We start from the raw sequence: 17,782 nt of genomic DNA, 5'->3' as shown, positions 1-17,782 counted from the left end.
CTCTGCCGAGGGAAGAGGATACGTCCCTGCTTCCCAGCTTTCAGTGCCGGCAGGAAAAGAAAGGGCAGAGCTGGGCATTGGTCTCCCCTTGGCGCTAATGGCAGCCGCCTTTGCTTTTACTCCCTGCAGCTGGGCTCGGAGCCAAGGGAATTATATACAGCCATGGCTGTGTGTTGAAAGGAGGAGGAGGAGGTAGGATAATCTTTCCCAAGGCTTCTTGCACCTCTCTCTGATGTTGCCCTCTGCAGCAAGTTTCTCTTCACCTGTGAGACAGCTCACAGTACTAAAATGGGACTGGGAAGATGCTGCGAGCTCATTTTTAGTGCAGCAAAAGAAATCTGGTACAAAGGAGCCATATCCTTGTGTTGGCCCTCAGACAAGTAGGTGATGCATCCCTACTCCATGCAGCTGAGCAGCACAAGCAGGGAAAGCCTCCAAGTTGGAGTCGCCACCGGCTTGTGGGTTTGTAACTGAGCCGGGGCTGATTCCACAGCACAGGCCCTGCTGGCGGGTCTTACATCGTGGTGTCAGCAGCCTTACCGTGATTTTTAAACAAGGCTGTGTGTTAAATTTGATGGGAGAAGAAATATAATTTTAAAATCTATTGCCAACAAGTGGATTTATTGATGGTTTTCAGAGAAGTACCTCAAGGGAGCAGGCTGTGAGGCTTCTTAGGCACAAGTGTGATGGTGAATGAGGGAGATGCACACAGGGATGTGCTTGTATTGGTGAAGGCAGCACTGCAGCATGTTCCCACTGTGAATATGGGGGGAGGGGAATAGCCTGGAACTGCCACAACACTGCCTGAAAACCACAAGCACAGAAAGCAACAGTACCTGGAGTCCCATGACAGGGCCTGGAAATCCGCTCTGAAGGGTTCTCAGCACACGCTTTCTGAGGTTCTGCACAGGTGCCATTGCCCTTTTGTTTATGTGGCAGCGGAGGGAGTGTGTACAGAGGAACACGCACAAGTTTATACAACTGCCTGGGTTTAAAAGCATTCTTTTCCTGAAGGATGTATTTGGCCATGACCATTTATTTGTTCATTGGTGTCTAGTGCTGAAATTAGGCATACCAACTTTCGTCTTCTATAAACCAGATGGGCAGCTTTCCCAAGATGCTGGGTTGCTGCTTTCCCTTCAAGCTTGCTGCGGTGATGGGCTTTTGCTGGCTGGCAGACTACTGCCTGTGCTGTGCAGGTAGCCTGGTGGCTGGTGGGGGAGGGGCTTATGGAAAGGAATCTGGAGCCATTTCCATGTCTTTGAAGGTGTTTCTGGCTCTGGCAGTTTGCTGACAGCGAAGCCTCTTTCCCCTTGTGTCTTGTGCATCTCTTCACTCAGTGGGGTGTCGTAACTCCTGTCATAACTTGCAGGCTTGCCTTGCAGACTTCCATCTATCCCTTCTTTTTCTTGCTTTGACGACAGCGAGCTCTCTGAGCATAAGCTCTTTTCTGCCCACGTTCATGCCCTTGAAAAACAATCTTACGAGGGAGGTCAGTTTATTGTAGCAATACCTAGGGATTTAGGCAAACTCAAGAACCCATATTTCATACTTTGTCCAAGGAAACACATAAGAAGGTGTAACTTTTGCCCTGAAGACCTGTAACAGTATATTCTGCTGAGCCTGGTGCATCCTCTAAAGTCATCGGGGACATAAGTTATAGCTTCCAGGAAGAACAGTGGCTTCAAATCAATGTAATGCTGTAGGTAACTCATCTGACTGGTAGGAATGTATTGAAAAACAGGGAGGAACAGGAGTGGTTGCATTTGCACTGTGGGTTGACAAAGGTTTGAGCAGCTCAGCGGCTGCTGACTTGCTACATTGGACTTGTACCAGTGAGGAAAAAATCTCAGCAGTGCCTGGGACTCCACCAGTGTGAATGAGGTTGTAGGACTGGGCTTCACAGAGCACTGTTTGATCCTCGATTGAACCAAAATTCACATGAGTGATTTATTTTATGCCCAGTAAGAGGTCTTCCAAAACAGTGGGAATACTCGAGGATATAAGCCTTTGCCAGACTAAGAATTGAAAACTGGTGTGATTTCCGTATTTAATTTGAATTTTATTTTTTAATGCATCACGTGATGGGGAACAGAATATATGAAGGACCTTTGTTTTGTACACAGAAGTGTTTCAGCCTCTGTAGTTTAAAAGCAAAAAAAAGAAAAAAACACAGAAAATGAAGCTAGAAGGCAACAGCTAAGTTTAAAAGCAAGAAAGATTTTCTTGCTAAATATCCTCAGATCAAACATATTTTAATACAAATGTTCAAGATCATCTTCTGTTGAATGATGACATTTTATTTAGATTTATCTGTTGTAAGTTTATATTTTACGCAAAGACAAACAAAAGAGTTTTTTTTTTTGCAGAGAGTTGGATTGAACGATGTCTCAATGAAAGTGAAAACAAACGTTATTCCAGTCACACCTCTCTGGGGAATGTTTCTAATGATGAAAGTAAGTAACTTGTTATTCATTTAAAGTGAGTGTGAACCTGTCGGAGTGCTCATTTCCTGCTATATAAGTTGCTACAGCTCGATTAAATTTATAGTACTGTGTATTTTAAAGAGTCAACTCACTTGACATACTCAGTAGTTTTACTAAGTTTTTTTTCTGGGATATTTGCATTTTTAAAAGGAAATAATACTGTTTATTGGATAAAGCAATTAGAAGAATTTGTGTGTCACTGGATGAAGGTTGAATGACCACTAAAATGTGCTGTTAGGATCAGCTTAGAAGAAAAATCACCTGTTTTGCTTTTCACTGGTGAACACCATGTGGTCAAAATACGAGGAAAAAATGTGCTGTTTTCCAATGCTGCTATATCAAAACATAAATTAAAAAAAAATTTCCATTAAGAATTAAACAATTGTGAGATTAAAAAATCACTTACTAAAACATGATATTGTTTTCTTTTTAGTCAGAGAGAGAAAACATTTATCAATCTAGCTGATTTTAAATAAACTGTTTTTTTTTCTTTTCTAGTGATATTAATTTTAGATCTTGATTTTTAACAATAGCTGGTAATCAAAATTATTTCAAAGTAGTTTAAAACAACCAATTTGTTTGTTTTTAAAATTGCAAGACAATTTCTAGCCTACCGTTTAGTTTTTCCTGTTTATGCAATTTCTATTCTGCTTAATTTGCCTAAAGGAAAATACTCTTTGTGTTACTTTTCATCTTCAGAATTCATATATTCACATTACAAGATATTAATGTAGATGGAATTCTTTAATCCAGTAACTAGTAATTTACATTTCATAAATATGTGTTTTAAAAGTGTATTTTAAATAACTTCATTGCTGCAGTTTCCTTTTACTTTTTTTTTTTTTTTCCATTTTAAGAGAATTCTTTATTTTGACTTTGTGGCAAAACTACATGCCTTGTAGCACAATATTGTAATGGATCATGAAATTTGCTGTATTGGGGCCTTACTCTCATTTGTCTAGGGATATTTTTGAGGGAATATTTCTGAAGGAGAAGGAAGATGTTAGTAGAAAAATGGTATTTATTCATGACTCCCAAGCTAAGAACCATGAACAAGAATCTTTAAAAATAGACAATGAAACTGGGAGAGGTTTGGGGTTTTCTGTTTTTAAAAATTAAGGAATAGAAATTAATTTATCTTTGAAAAATTATAGTGGATTATAGTGAAAATAAAAAAAGAAGCTTGCAATTTTGAGTCTTATCTTATCTGTGAGATACACAAAGTTCATTTCACTCTGATGCTACTGAGAAAGTGATGGAAGGAATCTGTAATTAATGAGATGTGTCTTCAGACTCTTCATAGGGTCAGAATTCAGGATTGTTAAATGTGCTTTAAATATGAGCATGAGAAATTTCCACATAGCTGGGGCCAGTAAAATGAGGACCTGTGTGGTTAACAAGAGCAGGTGTTTCAGACAGTGGCATTGAGAAGATGGCATGGTGGCTCATTCTGTTTTCTGGTTCTGGAAATAAGGGGCAAGGAATGATAATGAAAGGCAGTGAATTTAGAACTGATAAAACAAAATACATAAATGAATTTGTTCCTCTATTTGTGTGCAGAAGACATTGTCACTGCACATAATGGAAACCCAAATGAGAGGCAGAGTTGATTTTATCTAGCTTCCTTCTTAATAGCCAGTTCTTCCAGATGCTTCCTTTGCACTGATTACCAGCATTTCTGCAGTGCAGATAAGAGAATTAATCCACCTGAAAAGTCATCCTTGTTTTGAGGGGGAGGTGAGGGAAGGGAGAAGGTGAAGAGGAAGAAATAGGAAAGCAAAATAAGCCACAGCAATAATCTGTGAAATCCAGAACAAACTAGAAGTTTCATTGCAGAAATCATTGTCCTATGTGCTCGTTTCTAGCCCTTGAGTTCTTTCTAACATTTTTCTAACACCACCCAAAAAAAAAACCCAGAAATTTCCAAACCATCATGTCATTCTTTGTCCAGCTTCTGTCATACATTTACAAACAAAGCAGGAGGTAAAATGTTTTGAGAAAACCCATGTTAACCCTATTTGAATTGTTCAGAATGGTGGTCAAATTGCTGTTGTCAGGGTTGGTCCAGTTTTCATCTGCAACAAAAAGAAAACCTAAACCACCTTTCTCTTGACTAGTTTTTTTGTCTCTACATACATGAGGCAGCTGTTGGCTGGACTACCAAGGAAAATGTGGGTTTAGTTTTCAGTTGGGGTGGATTTTTTTTGGCCTTGGCTCCGCTGAAGATTGAGAACTTGTGCTGTGAACCAATAATGTTCTTACTGGGCATAATGCTTGCTCTTGTGATTATTTTTTTCCTGGATGATTTTAGAGTTCATAGGGGTTTAGGATTAATAGGAATAATAATTTTGGTGGTCTCCTTTTCTACAGCTGAAGTATGCTACAGAACCATACTTCAGGCCACAGGGGTCCTTTGCAATCTTCCATTCTTATCCAGATATCCCCAGGCCTCTTGAACCTGCATTACACTGGGAAAGTAAATGATGACTCATAGCCATGGATTCACAGGATCTCTGTGCTTCCTTGGGTGCTTCTGACCCTTTTGGAACATTTTATGACCTCTTCCAAACCACAATCTTTACATTCTAGTATAAAAATTATCACTAAGTTTTATTTCACTTTCCAGCTTTTAAAACATTTTTTCCTGCTGCCACTTCCATATTCCACATTAGTCAAAAGATTCACAGGAAAAGGGAACGGTACAATCTTGTAGCCAATAATTGAAAAAAACCAATTCCATAACATTTTCTGTGTACTGTGCATTAAACCAGATTATGCAAATTGAAATAGAGGTCCGGAAGAACACAAAGGCTTGCGAAAGTTTCAACTTCAGTTCTGTGGGGAAGGAATCGTGATGTTTCTTGATGAGGTGGAAGGGTTGCTTGTCCAAATTTTCTTGCTTATTTGGAAATGTGAATGTGTGGACTTCCTAGGAGATAAAAGAAAATATTCAGACTACTTTTTGTGCTTCAAAAGTGGTACTCAAAATCCTTGCTCATACTAGCTGTAATGACTTACCCAGCAGCTTTGTTTTTTGTTTGAAGTAAACCTCTTATGCTTCTATTAAAAAAAAAAAAAAAAAAAAAAAAAGTTTAAAAAAGAGCAGCTACTTGCTTTCACTGAAATTTTCCTTGGAGAAAATTCTTTCTTTTTCAGTTATACCTACTCAGTGAAAACTATGCTTCCATATTTCTCAGAGGATTTTAAAATCTCCCACTGTTCTAAAAGCATGGAATACATGCTAATAAGCCTGAATCTCATTTATGGCTACATGTAAATAGGAGACAAGATAGCTTAGTACTATAATTTAATTTTGGCTAAGGCCAAATCACTTCTGAGAACAGTCACAATCTGGTCTGCAGGAGGTACAGAGGAAGAGGATATTCCTCTGAAAATTGTGCAGCTACCTGAACTAAGGGAAGGATTTTATCTATATAAAGGTAGTAACAGCATGTTAGTTTCTTTCTTGGTTTTGAGACACATGCAGGCAGCACTGGAAAGTACAGGGCTCTCCAATTACCTCCACAGTGGAAAGAAGAACTTAGCTCCATTTTAGTTACAATAAACAGACTAAGACTAACACATTACAATAAAAGGTGTGTCTTCGCTTCAGGTTGTTCCACTCCCTGTGTTTAAGGCAGCAGGCTCAAAGCTGCTGAGTACAGCTCCTGTTGTCTCCGTGCCTTGCACCAAGAAGTAAGAAATCCCTTGAGCCGTACCTAGAATCAGACAGCAAAAGTTAGAGGATCCCACTGAGAGCTCTGGGAAAGCCACAAAGATACAAACACGCACAGGATAGAAACAGGACTCTACTTGAGTGGCTTTGAAACAGAATTTTGGAAGTGAGATGGAGAAGTTAGCAAAAGAACTTCCATGGAGTTTGGGACAAAAGGATCCTCCGATATCTCTGTGAGCTAACAAATACTATTTTTCTAGAACATCATTGATTCCTGGTTTTATTATGTTTAAAGGCCCCTTCTGTGCTGAGACTTTTACTTGCAGTTGTCTAAGATATTATCTGCATTCAGTTTGGGATGAGTACCAAGTTTTCCACTTAATCAGGTACCTTGAAGACACCTTTGCTTGGGATCCTGGTAGTCCTCCTATTGGCAGTGGTGTGAGCATACTTCATGGGTTTCTCCCTGGGGTGCTTTTTGTGAAGCTCTGCAACTGTGAATTGAACAAGATTTTTCCTTGGGACTTCAAGACCTTTTGGATTTGTCACAGAAAAATTGTTATGTCTCTTCTTTGACAGTGCCTTGAAGCAGGACTTCTTTTTGGTCTTTTTATTTCCTTTTCCTGCAATATAGGTTGGATTTTAAAAGTATTGAATTTTAAAAGGTATGCCTTTATTTTAATCTACAGTGTTGTTTTGATGTGAATTGATAAAATGACAGGCCAAAAAGTATGAAATGCTGTTTTCCCTTCCTCTTTCATGCTAGACAAAGTGATCTGGTATCAGACCTGAGTCAAGAGTTAAACATTCTCTGCTTGATATGGACACCATTAGGTGCCCTGCTGACAGCTAAAATATAAAGTATAAAGCTATTTATTATTTTCTGCTAGTCAATTATCTGATAAGATTATATTGTTAAACTAGACAAGGTAGAATGAAGAGCTTTTATATGTAATACTGAAAGTTTGTATTTCTAGGTCCCATCTATTCCTGTACCATCTGCAACTCTTTCCATCTTTGTAATGGAAAAGTAAAAGTTTGGCTGGCAGCTGGTTCATTGACAGAAAACAAAGTTGCACCGTTTTCTTGTACAGAGAATTGTCTTTGGGGTGACAAGCAATAACTCTGTGAAAAATTTAGCTTTGTTGAAAATCCAGTTGTTCAATGGAAATTAACACTTAAAGAAATTTTCTGAGTTACAGTTGAAGTTCATCTTTTCCTTCTTGGTTTTAAGGGACAGTTAGGGGAAGATGCTGAGGGGTCTTCAAGAAGGATCCCCAGGAGACAAATATACCTGAGGAAGGAGACATAAATTGCTGTTTATCACCTAATTGTTAGTTTGCATCGTTAAAAGAAATAGTTAGGGAGGATTTGAGTGGGAGGAGCCGAGTATGGCTAGCGTGAAGTGTGTCTGAGGGCAGGTTGGGTAAGGAACCTGCTCACAGCAGCTCACTCTTAATGCAAGTGAAAAACAGCTGATGGGGGGGATGGAAAGGGTGCAGAGATATTGTGTAACTTAGATATTGACTTGAAGTTTGATGTCTGCCACGTATCCAGAGGGGAATTCAGCCCCGTTAGCACAGGTGGAAGCCATCCCATGACAGGTCCTTGGGTGTGCGGGGCGGCAGCCACGGCCCCTCGGCATTCAGGCCCATGTGCCCGCGTTAGCTGCACACCGACCGCCTGGTTAGGAAAAACAAACGAAACCCACAATTTAGAAGTGATTTGAGATGTGTATGTTGGTCCTGTGTGCTGAATAAAAGCGGGCCCTGAAAGGCAGGGAGGGAGTGTGCGGCCCAATAATTAGGGGCCCATTGTCATGCAGATGCGGGGGGGGGCTGCGCTGTGGGTCCGCGGGGAGCTGCGGAATGGGATTTCCTGGCGCTCAGGGATAAAGGATGTTCGGCCGGCACAGCTTCCCGTGGGTAAGGCAAGAAATCCTGGGGTACGAGGGCTGCACGCAGAGCCTTCCAAGCCGGGGTGTTATTTGTGCTCGTGGGTTCCCCGCACAGCACAAAAGGCCTCCCAAGAGGGTCCGATGTGCCGAGGAGATAGCGCTGCTCCCGTAAGATCCCGCATCCTAAAGGCTCGCTTAAATGACTTCCAAAAGTTAATTGCATGGAGAAATGCGACTTGCAGCGTGGTGTACAGCTTTACCCCATTATTTAGGTATCAAAGCAATCTATGCTGAATGCTTTCATCGGGGACAAAGCTGTTAAAATCTCAAAATGTGTTTGATACAACACTGTTTCCCAAAGAATAACTTTCTGGAGCTGCTGATCGTGCTCCACTAAGCTTTCATCCAGGAATGTTTTATATGTTTAACAAAACATGATTTAGTCAGAATTATTCTATACACATTTCTAAATTGTTTCAAAAGAACAAATGCCTGCTAGGAAGAATCCAATATTTGAAGTTTTGTTTCAATTACTTTTTTCCTTATTCATCTTTTATCCGAATTTTTGGAAAGTCAGCAAACCAGAGTTGCCTTGGAAACGTTAATGGGGGAAATTATCAGAGAAATCACCTGAAAAGGAATAAAGTATATTAAAGAATATACAGTTCTTCTCATTAAGAATTAATCACTCTAAATTTATAAACACCTAATAATTACCTTATGTTAGGCTCAAAAAATGTGTGTACCCCATTAGTTTAAACGCCTTATCTAATATAAAATTTGTGTAATGCAACAGTTCTCTTATAGTGAGTGAAAACTGTTTACATGTTCTCACATGCTGGTAGAGTCTGAGTTGCTTTTTTCCCCATATAAATTTATCCTTTTCAATGTCAATATTCCTAGGTACCACTCTGCTCCTGTTGTCTGTGATATTTGCACAGTTTACTGCCTTAAACAGTATCTACAGATGGTAGTTTAGAGAACATCATTATTTATATTTCTGAATTTTAGCCAGAATTTTGAGAAAGCTTTGGCACTTCAGCACATTTTAATTGTTTTAAAATTTATTTTAATTAGTTTAAGAAAAATTCTTACCATTAAAAAATTATTTATTTTTAAGAAACAGTTCATGAATTCCTGAGAAATTCCTGATGAAATCACACAGCTTTTTTTGTTTGTTTCTTAACAGATGAGGAAAAAGAAAATAATAGAGCATCAAAACCGCATTCAACTCCAGCTACACTGCAGTGGTAAGATGCCTTTTAAAAAGATCAAGAAAATCTCTTAGTGTTTTTTCTAATGCTTTTTCCAGATGAAGGAATAGAGCTCTTGGCCATCTTAGAGTTCTAAAGATCCTTTCACTGTGTTTCATGTGCCTGTTTGTAACCTGTTCAGCATTTCTCAACAAATGTCTTACAGGATTTGTTTGAACAGAGGAAACTTTTGATACAGTTTAGAAAATCGACTAAATGTATTTATTTGCCTTTTCAGCTGATCTTCCGTGGTTTGTCATCGTTGTTACATTTACTGCAAAAAAGAAAACTAGTACTGAGATTTTTTTTCAAGACTCGCATTTGTTTCAGTGTCTGATGAAGCCCACCCATACCAACTGTTTTCCTGACATGAGATCTCTGTAATTTAATGTAGAAGACAACAAAAGGAAAGAGTTTGAGGTTTGATTAATTTGTCAACATCGCGTTACAAAGTTAGTGAGGAGAAAAAAGGAAGGGTAATTAGGAAGAGAGAGGATAGTTTGAGAGTTAGTCTACAGTGCTATAAAAAATAAATAAGTGCTGTTCCCTGTAATTTGCAGCAGTATTTTAGTCTGCATGTTCTGTAATGTGTACCTCTAATTCTGACATCCCTTGCTATAGGTCATCTCTTAGACTCTTGTTGACTTTTGCCTCAATTTAGATATCTAATTCTTGTTTAGATTACTTAATATTGTAAGTCATCAAGTATCTTCCGAGAGGTTCCATATATCTGGCAGAACAGAGCTCTCTTACAGAGAAGCCTCTGAGCACGCTTATCTGAAATCCCATAGTCTTTAGCTTGTTCTAAGCCTTTTTAAAGAAAGGCCTTTATCCATAAATACCTGAAGTACTTCTTGTACTTTCTGGATTAATAGATAAGATTATTGGTTAAAAATGAGAGTTTTTTAAAGCAAAATGTTAGCAAACTTCTTTCTCTGCTTCTGTCAGTCTCTTGGGAGATTTCACTGAAAAAACAGAAAAGAATAATTTATTCGGTGTATTTTACTCCCATTTTTTCTGCCTGTGAAATTACATGACTCTGTGAAACATGCAAAAATGATTTAGATTATTTCTTCTATATTTGCTTTTTAAAGTCGATTGGTGAGGTTTTTAGACTAAAAATCCTCAGGATTTGTGGGTTGATTTTGAATAGGTTGCTACCAGTATTCAGAAACTTACAGATACTTTCAATGCAAATAATGAGATGGGCAAATATAAATAAAGGCATTTAGTTCTGAGCTATTGTTTCTTTGTAGCTGTTTGTATCACAAAAGTGCTGTTTTTCAGAAGTTCAAGAAAAGTAAAGGACTTTTCTTTAACAGACACTCAAAAAAGGGGGTAACTATAGACAGAGAGAAAATTATTAAAATAATAATGAAACGTCATAGTGGTAATTTATTATTATTCACTTTCACAGCTTCAACACAGTTCAAACAGGATAATAAAGAACTATCTAGCTAAAATAAAATAGTGAGCAGGTCTTACCAGTCCCAGATGCAGAGCAGTGTTTATTTTGCAGTGAAGTCAGTTAAGAGCCTTTTCCACAGGAGCAAATAATGTCATAGCCAAGAAGCCAGCATTAATTAGAACATCCAGTGATACTGTTCCCAACAGAAAACATGCAAATACTGTAAACAGTCTTTTGCCAAATACTTTCAAGCTTCGTCAGTCATAAAGGTTAGTAAATCCCTAAACTCCTGGGATATTGACCCCTGCTGGAATGTAGTGTGCACACTAATGCTCATTCAGCTGTGTTTGCAGTAGAGTCCTAGAATTCTGGTTCTGAAAAGGCTGCTTGCAACTTCTTCCCTTCTCTCTTGGTAGTGTACTGGCTTACTACCTGTCTGTTGTATTATGTTTCTTACATGTTGAAATAGGTCAAATATTCTCCCCATTGAGTCTTCTGGAGCATCTGCAATTTCCTCCATTCATCTTTCACCCAAAATTCCATGAGGTAACAGAAAGCAAAGAAGTTTAATGTTTAAAATCTTCAACTGCTGGCAAACTGAATTATACAATTGGCTGAATTTATTAACGGGCATGTAGGTAAAAAGTTCCCCAGCTTATGAGCCATACCTACAGAACAGTTTTCTGGTAGCTTCCATATGCTTTTCAACATATGTACTGCAGCTTTGAATTGATATTTCCTGGAGAAATTGATATGCTAAATAAAATAAGAAACTCAAAAGTTAGGGTCAAACTGCTAAAGTAGCAAGCTTATTTTGGGTGAAGATGTGCAGTTTCCACTGTTCTGGGAAGTCAGACACAGCCCTGGGTTATTTGTACTGCAGTAGCACCCAGTTTACCCAGGTTGGTAAACTGTTGTGATCAGCACTGTAGAATTGCTGCACAGAGCACTTCCTGGAGCTGCAGCTTTACATGCTGGACAGTTTTGCTTGCTCAGGTGTGGTGGTTAAACCTCAGCTAACAAGTAAGTACCACACAGCTGCTCACTCACTGCTTCCCCTTCCCTGCTCTCACTGGGATGGGGAGGAGAAAAGGTAAAGGTAAAACCCATAGGCTGAGGTAAGGCCAGATGAATAATTAAAGTAAAATAATATATTAATAATAGCAGTAGTGTTAATGAAAAGGAAAAAGCGTAATAAAATCCAAGAAAAAACGTGATGCGCAATGCAGTTGTTCATCACCCACTGACCAAGGCCCAGCTCATCTTTGAGCAGTGATCAGCACCTCACAGCCAACTCCCCCCAGATTATTTACTGGATGTGATGTTCTGTGGTGTGGAATATTCCTTTGGCCTGTTCAGGCCAGCTCGTCGGGTTGTGGGCACCCCCAGCTTCTTGTGCTGCTCTTCTCTGTCACAATGTGGGAGAATGGAGAGTCCTTGACTTGGGGTAAGGACAACTTAGCAACACCTGAAAGTGTTATCAACGTTATTCTCATCCTAAACCCAAATCATAGTGCAGGACCAGCCACTTGGAAAAAAATTACCCTTTCCCAGCTAAAAGCAGAACATCAGACCTCACACCACGTATTTGCACAACTCAGGGAAGACTAAAAAATATATCTGTGTGTTCTTGGGCAAGCATGTGTCCTGTCTTCTAACAACAATCTGTGGGCTGCATTCAAGAGGTGGAATTGGTGGGGTAAATTACTGTTTTCAGGATACAGTGCCAAACTGCCCTTGTTCTGGTAAATGGAAACCTCACAATGGTCTGCAGCATCTGGTGTCTGCCAAGTAAAAACTGGTCATGTTTTTACGGTTAGATGCTACTACCATTTAGAGCTAGTGAAGGCAATGGAGTGTCAAAAACCAGACACTGAGAAAACATCAGGTGGAAAAAAAAAAGAAGAGGAAGAAAGCAGTAGGGAAAGCATAGCAAATGCATAAGGGAAATAAGTACATTTTGTCACTGGTTCATATTGCCATCAGCTTTATTAGTTATTCCTTGTCTGGAATCTTGCTGTAAAGAGCAAATTGTATCAGTCCCATAGGGAGATATCCTTAATATTTGTATCTCTCCAAAGGTGAAAAATGTTGAAATGTTTTAAATGTGGAGGATGAAGAGTAGCTGAAGAAGCCAAGAATTGTGTCTGGATGGCTGTCAGCCTGGCTAAATAGCCTTTTCCTGGAAACAGGAATGATGCTTTTGTTTTGTTTTGTTGATGACACAAAATGAAGTGAAAGGCCTGGTAAATGTAGCATTACTGCCAAATACATCATAATTGAGGCAACTGCCAAATACATCATAATTTGGGAAACTACACAAGCTTGAATTTAACTGTTAAGGCATGAATATAGCAATACCTGGTATTCTGTGCTTATTCCATGTTCCTGTGCTCATTATCATCTGTAAAGCTGTAGCTTGGCTCTAAAATGTTCATGTTTATTTCAGTGGTGAACTGGTTGACCAAAGTGAAGCTAAAGTCAACAAAACTACTCTATTTTCTGCAATGTTTATAAAAATAATTTTAAAAGAGCAAGGTGAAAAACGGTGAGGAATGGATTCTCCCCAGATTCATACTTCCTTATATGTTGTTATACTCCATAAAAAATAATCTGTTCTAGAATCTGTGTGATTAACAGTGATTAACATTACAGTTGTTCTGTAGTCTTGAGATATAAAAATAAATCTGTAACAACACTACAGATGTGACTCTGATATAGAATAATCTCATTTAATCTAGAACTATGTAAGTGTATATGGAGGGAAGCAGTAATAGAGACAGATAAAATTGCCATTCCTGTGGAAGGATTAGGGGCTTTATTCCTATACTGTAGTGGTACCAAAGGTCTCCTTGTGAGCTACTGGATTTCACATGGCTTTATTACAACACTATATAAAATGTTATATATATATATAAAAGTATATTTTATAACTGGTAATGATTTGTTAGGTGGAAGATTGCATTCATTATTTTTCTACAATACTGTAGAATGAAGCTGGATTCAAAATATGATAAAGTTGTTAAATAAAAGACAGGAAAATAAAAGAAGTGGAGCAAGATGGGTTTTTGATCATTAAAAAAAAAGTGCAGGTATAATGGGGCATTGTTCAGTGTCAGACTAATGACTGTCTGTGAAAGAGAGGAGAAAAAGAGAAAAATTCATCAGATATTAAGAGAAATAATTAACTGCTTTTCTTTCTGTCCTGTCTTGGTCACGGAAGCTGACATTCCAATTAGCAGCTATAGTATACAAACGAACTCTCCAGGTTTTGAAAGGAGGTTTTGTTAGAGCACTATGAAATTGAGGAAAGATGCCATGATGATATTTCTGTAGAAACCAGGGAAGAATAGATGTTGCCCATACAAACTGATTCCATTCATCTAGCCGGATATCTTATTAAAATAGTTTGGAGTCACAAATGATCACGATAACTGAAATGGAAGGTAGGTAGGTCCTGAAAAAGGCAATGAAGAAAAGAAACAAGATATTGGGAAGGTGTTCTGCAGCTAACAAATGGCAGGGGGTTATTTGATGTAAAACTGGAGTTTTTTGAGAATGCGTATTTATTTTTTAATACAATTAAGAGGAAGTTACACCTAACTTCTTCCCTTACTCAGCAAGGCAGACAAGCACACATGTGACTGTAGATGGCTATGACTGACACCATCAGTTGCAAGTTAATTATGGTTTAATGTTAAGTGTGTATGTAAATATCTCTTGAAGATTTTTGGGTCAGGAATCATAAAAATGGCATTTCAAAGGAATGTTTCTTCTAATCTATAGATTTGTAATGAGATCAGTTTTGAGCTTTAAAGATGAAGCATATGCCTGCTCATATATTTGACGTATAATTAAAAATTTTATAGTTATATTTTCATGTATGAAAAAATAAGGATAGTTTCTAAAAGGTAGAAAAGAATGTTAATTCACTGGGGTTTTTTCATCGTTGTATCCAGATTGTGGTTTCTTTTTGTTTTTTTTACTTTGCCCATAAACGATACCAAGAAAATATTACACAATAAGATTTTGTGGGCACTCTTGAGTAGCAACAAATTATTTGCTTTAGCTATACCTGCTTCCTCAAGGTAAGGAAATTTGCAGCTGGACAGGAATGAAAAGAGTGTCGTGAACCATAGGTGATGTGGTCTGTAAAGAAGGAGAGAATGCTTCCCCTCAGTGAGTATTTATTGTTTTGTAGTTGTACATATATTTATTTACTGCAGGATGCTTTTAGGGTATGATAGATTGCTGGGAACTCATAGCCTATGGTTTTGATAACAAGTGTGAGCCAAGTGAAGCAAGTAAGTATTATGGGAATGAATTGGAAGGAGCACTTAGGAACAAAGCAGACAAAATTTAGTAGACAAGAGGAAGTCAGACTGTTTGGTCTTAAATGCTGAAGCTTTGTATACTGTTTACCATACAGGACATCCAACATACTTGCAGTTCTCTCTGTTTGATATTTGCTTTTTAAGGCTGGAGGAGAACTATGAGATTGCAGAAGGTGTTTGCATTCCTCGAAGTGCTCTCTACATGCATTACTTGGACTTCTGTGAGAAAAACGACACGCAACCTGTTAATGCTGCCAGCTTTGGGAAGGTAAGTCTAAACTGCTGTATGACACCTTAAAATCTCATCTGGTTCAGAAAGAACTAAACTACTGAAAAGAACTAAATCTTTTACTGTTAGAGACAGAGGTGTATGAATGAAAACTCTTCGTGTATTCAAGTTATTGGACAAAGGCTAAGATTCTAAGTATTTTGATGGTTGGAATAACGTCTAACCATGGCTAGGCTCCAGAGTACGTCAGTCACCAGCCTAGCTGATGGTGATATGGTACAAAAAATTGGCAGTTAGAATTGAATTGGAATTTGAATAAAGCCGGTGTAAATGCATCTGCATTATGACCTGCACTGCTTAAACAAATGTATAATTTTTTAAAAACAGAAGGCTAAAATTGAATTCTGGACTATGTCTGTGCTGTTCTTGTAAGCATAATATGGAGATCCTTTAATTAATGGTATCAAATGATGTAGCAAATTCACATGGCGGAGTACAATGCCTCCAGATGTGAAAGTCCAGAAAACATCTAGCTGCTTTTTGTGTGCACTGCAGGTACAGGCTGCCAAGCTATCCAAGTTATCCTCTCACTGTGATTCCTTGTGCTCCCTTTCCAATCCTGCTCTAGCAAGAGCCACTCTTGTTAACTCCAGATTCACAGTGGAGATGCACTCCTAGCACAGACATAGCTGTGCGTCATCTGGGTGTGAGCAGTGAAGCTCTACACTGGTAGCAGATGTTAATAGCTGGCTAGAAGGTTACATAAAGTTTGTATTTTGGTTTTGCTGGTCAGGTGATAGTTCCCTCTCAGTGAATAACATGATAATATTTAAAACTGAAATTATACCATAGAATGTGTCACAGGCCTTTAAAACCTGTAGACTGTGAAAAAAACAAAGTGTAGAGTTTGCCGCTGTTTTTGAAATGCTTGCAAGCATGAATCTGTAGCCCATTGTCCTGCAAGCTGTTCTCTTTTAGTGTTTGCAACATTTGTTCTATAGAATTTCTGGGTATTCAAAGAAAGAAAAATGTTTCTAGGGTAAGTGCCTGTGTAAAGAGTAGGTGAAGGATGTATTTAATGAGGTGACATTTTGTGTAGTGCATCTTTAGGTCAGGCAGTTTGGAAGGGAAAATAAAGTGTACTGTGTTGTAACATTACCATGTTTGTTGTGTCTTGGAGACCTGCATAACTCAGTAGATTCTGTGTCAGGTTTCTGTTTAAATACACTGCAGAACTGTGAATTAAGTTGTTCATTGTACACATTATTGCTACCAAGTGATAAGTATAGTGGCGACTTGTAATTTAGGAACAATGAAAATAATAAATAGATTTCATGCAGGCTCACACATTTGGAACATGGCTCAAGTTTACACAATGCTACTTGTGCTGCTGCTAAAAACTTCTGTAAATGGTAAGATGTAAACATTCCAGAATTCGTCCATGAGAACATAAATTTATCAATATGTGGCAGTTCTGTTACCCTGTTTAGTACTTTATTCCCCTTATCTCCTGCCTCTGATACATAGACCTGTTCATTGGTAGGAGTCTCTTAACCTAGCAGGACAGGTACTATGGTTTCCATCCAAAAATCACAGCATTCCAATGTGTTTTTCATGTGCTGTGGTCCAAGTGTTTTCCTCTCTGTTGCAAAAGAGTTCTGTGCAGGGTTCCATGAAACTTGTTACCTTTTTTGTGGAGGAAGGAAGCCCTGCACATTCATCATGGTACTGTTTCGCACTAGTACTTTGGGTGGCCATAACTTCTGCATCTGGGAATTGGCAATTCTGCACTGGTATGTCCAGGAACTTCAGGCAACAGGAGGAAAATATTGAAGTGAAACCAGCTTCTCCATCTGCAGAACCTGAGCAGAGCCCACTGATTCTTTCCAGCCTGTTACTGCTAACAAAATGTACTGCATAGGTATAAAGATCTGCAAGGCACATCTGCATTCTCTCAATACTTGCAGTCAGCTTCTCCTTTGGAGCATGTACATGTGTGAAATTTTAGCCAACATTGTTTATCATGTGACTTAAATACCATATTGGCAAGGTGAGTTGCATAAATGCCTTGGAGGCAGTTGAAGCAGTGCAGTGAAATAGATGCTGTTAAAGGCATTCTGCACTTAGCTGCTGCAACAGGGACCCTGGACATGTTTGTCCTCATTGGGAAACATCAGGAGCCCTGCAGCTGTCATTTCCTCCAGAGAAAGGAGCTAGTTGTTCTGTGAAATTGTAGACAGTTCGCCTTTCAGTAGACCACATTGAATTTATAATTCATCTCCGAACTTTAGCTCTGCAGGCAGTGTTAAATATTAGGGCTTTTTCTTTAACAAACTGGCATTTTTTAGAAAGAGACGTGGAGTTCAGCACATTAAAACAAACTGTACTAAGTAACAGTGTTTTCTGTTAAACCTCTAGGACATGGGCTGGACCTCAGACACTTGGTAATATTGAACTAATGAAATCAAAATTGGTCTGGGGACTAGAGAGATTAACAGA

General features: G+C 38.6%; 1 protein-coding gene across 1 annotated transcript in view; it reads left to right on the top strand.

Moving 5' to 3' along the window:
• Positions 1 to 17,782, top strand: part of RFX4 (regulatory factor X4) — an 82,499-nt gene that overhangs the window by 13,661 nt on the left and 51,056 nt on the right. Inside the window, exons 2-5 of the mRNA XM_041416970.1 lie at positions 1,386 to 1,492; positions 2,370 to 2,456; positions 9,249 to 9,309; positions 15,199 to 15,322. Coding sequence (XP_041272904.1) covers positions 1,386 to 1,492; positions 2,370 to 2,456; positions 9,249 to 9,309; positions 15,199 to 15,322 — 379 coding nt within the window. The remainder of the gene's footprint in view (positions 1 to 1,385; positions 1,493 to 2,369; positions 2,457 to 9,248; positions 9,310 to 15,198; positions 15,323 to 17,782) is intronic.

The sequence above is a fragment of the Onychostruthus taczanowskii genome, unplaced genomic scaffold (genome assembly GCF_017590055.1).
Source record: "Onychostruthus taczanowskii isolate IOZ18803 unplaced genomic scaffold, ASM1759005v1 scaffold53, whole genome shotgun sequence".
In the NCBI taxonomy this organism is placed as follows: Eukaryota; Metazoa; Chordata; class Aves; order Passeriformes; family Passeridae; genus Onychostruthus; species Onychostruthus taczanowskii.
The sequence above is the reverse complement of the archived record's forward strand: the minus strand, read 5'-3'. Positions and strand labels throughout refer to the sequence as shown.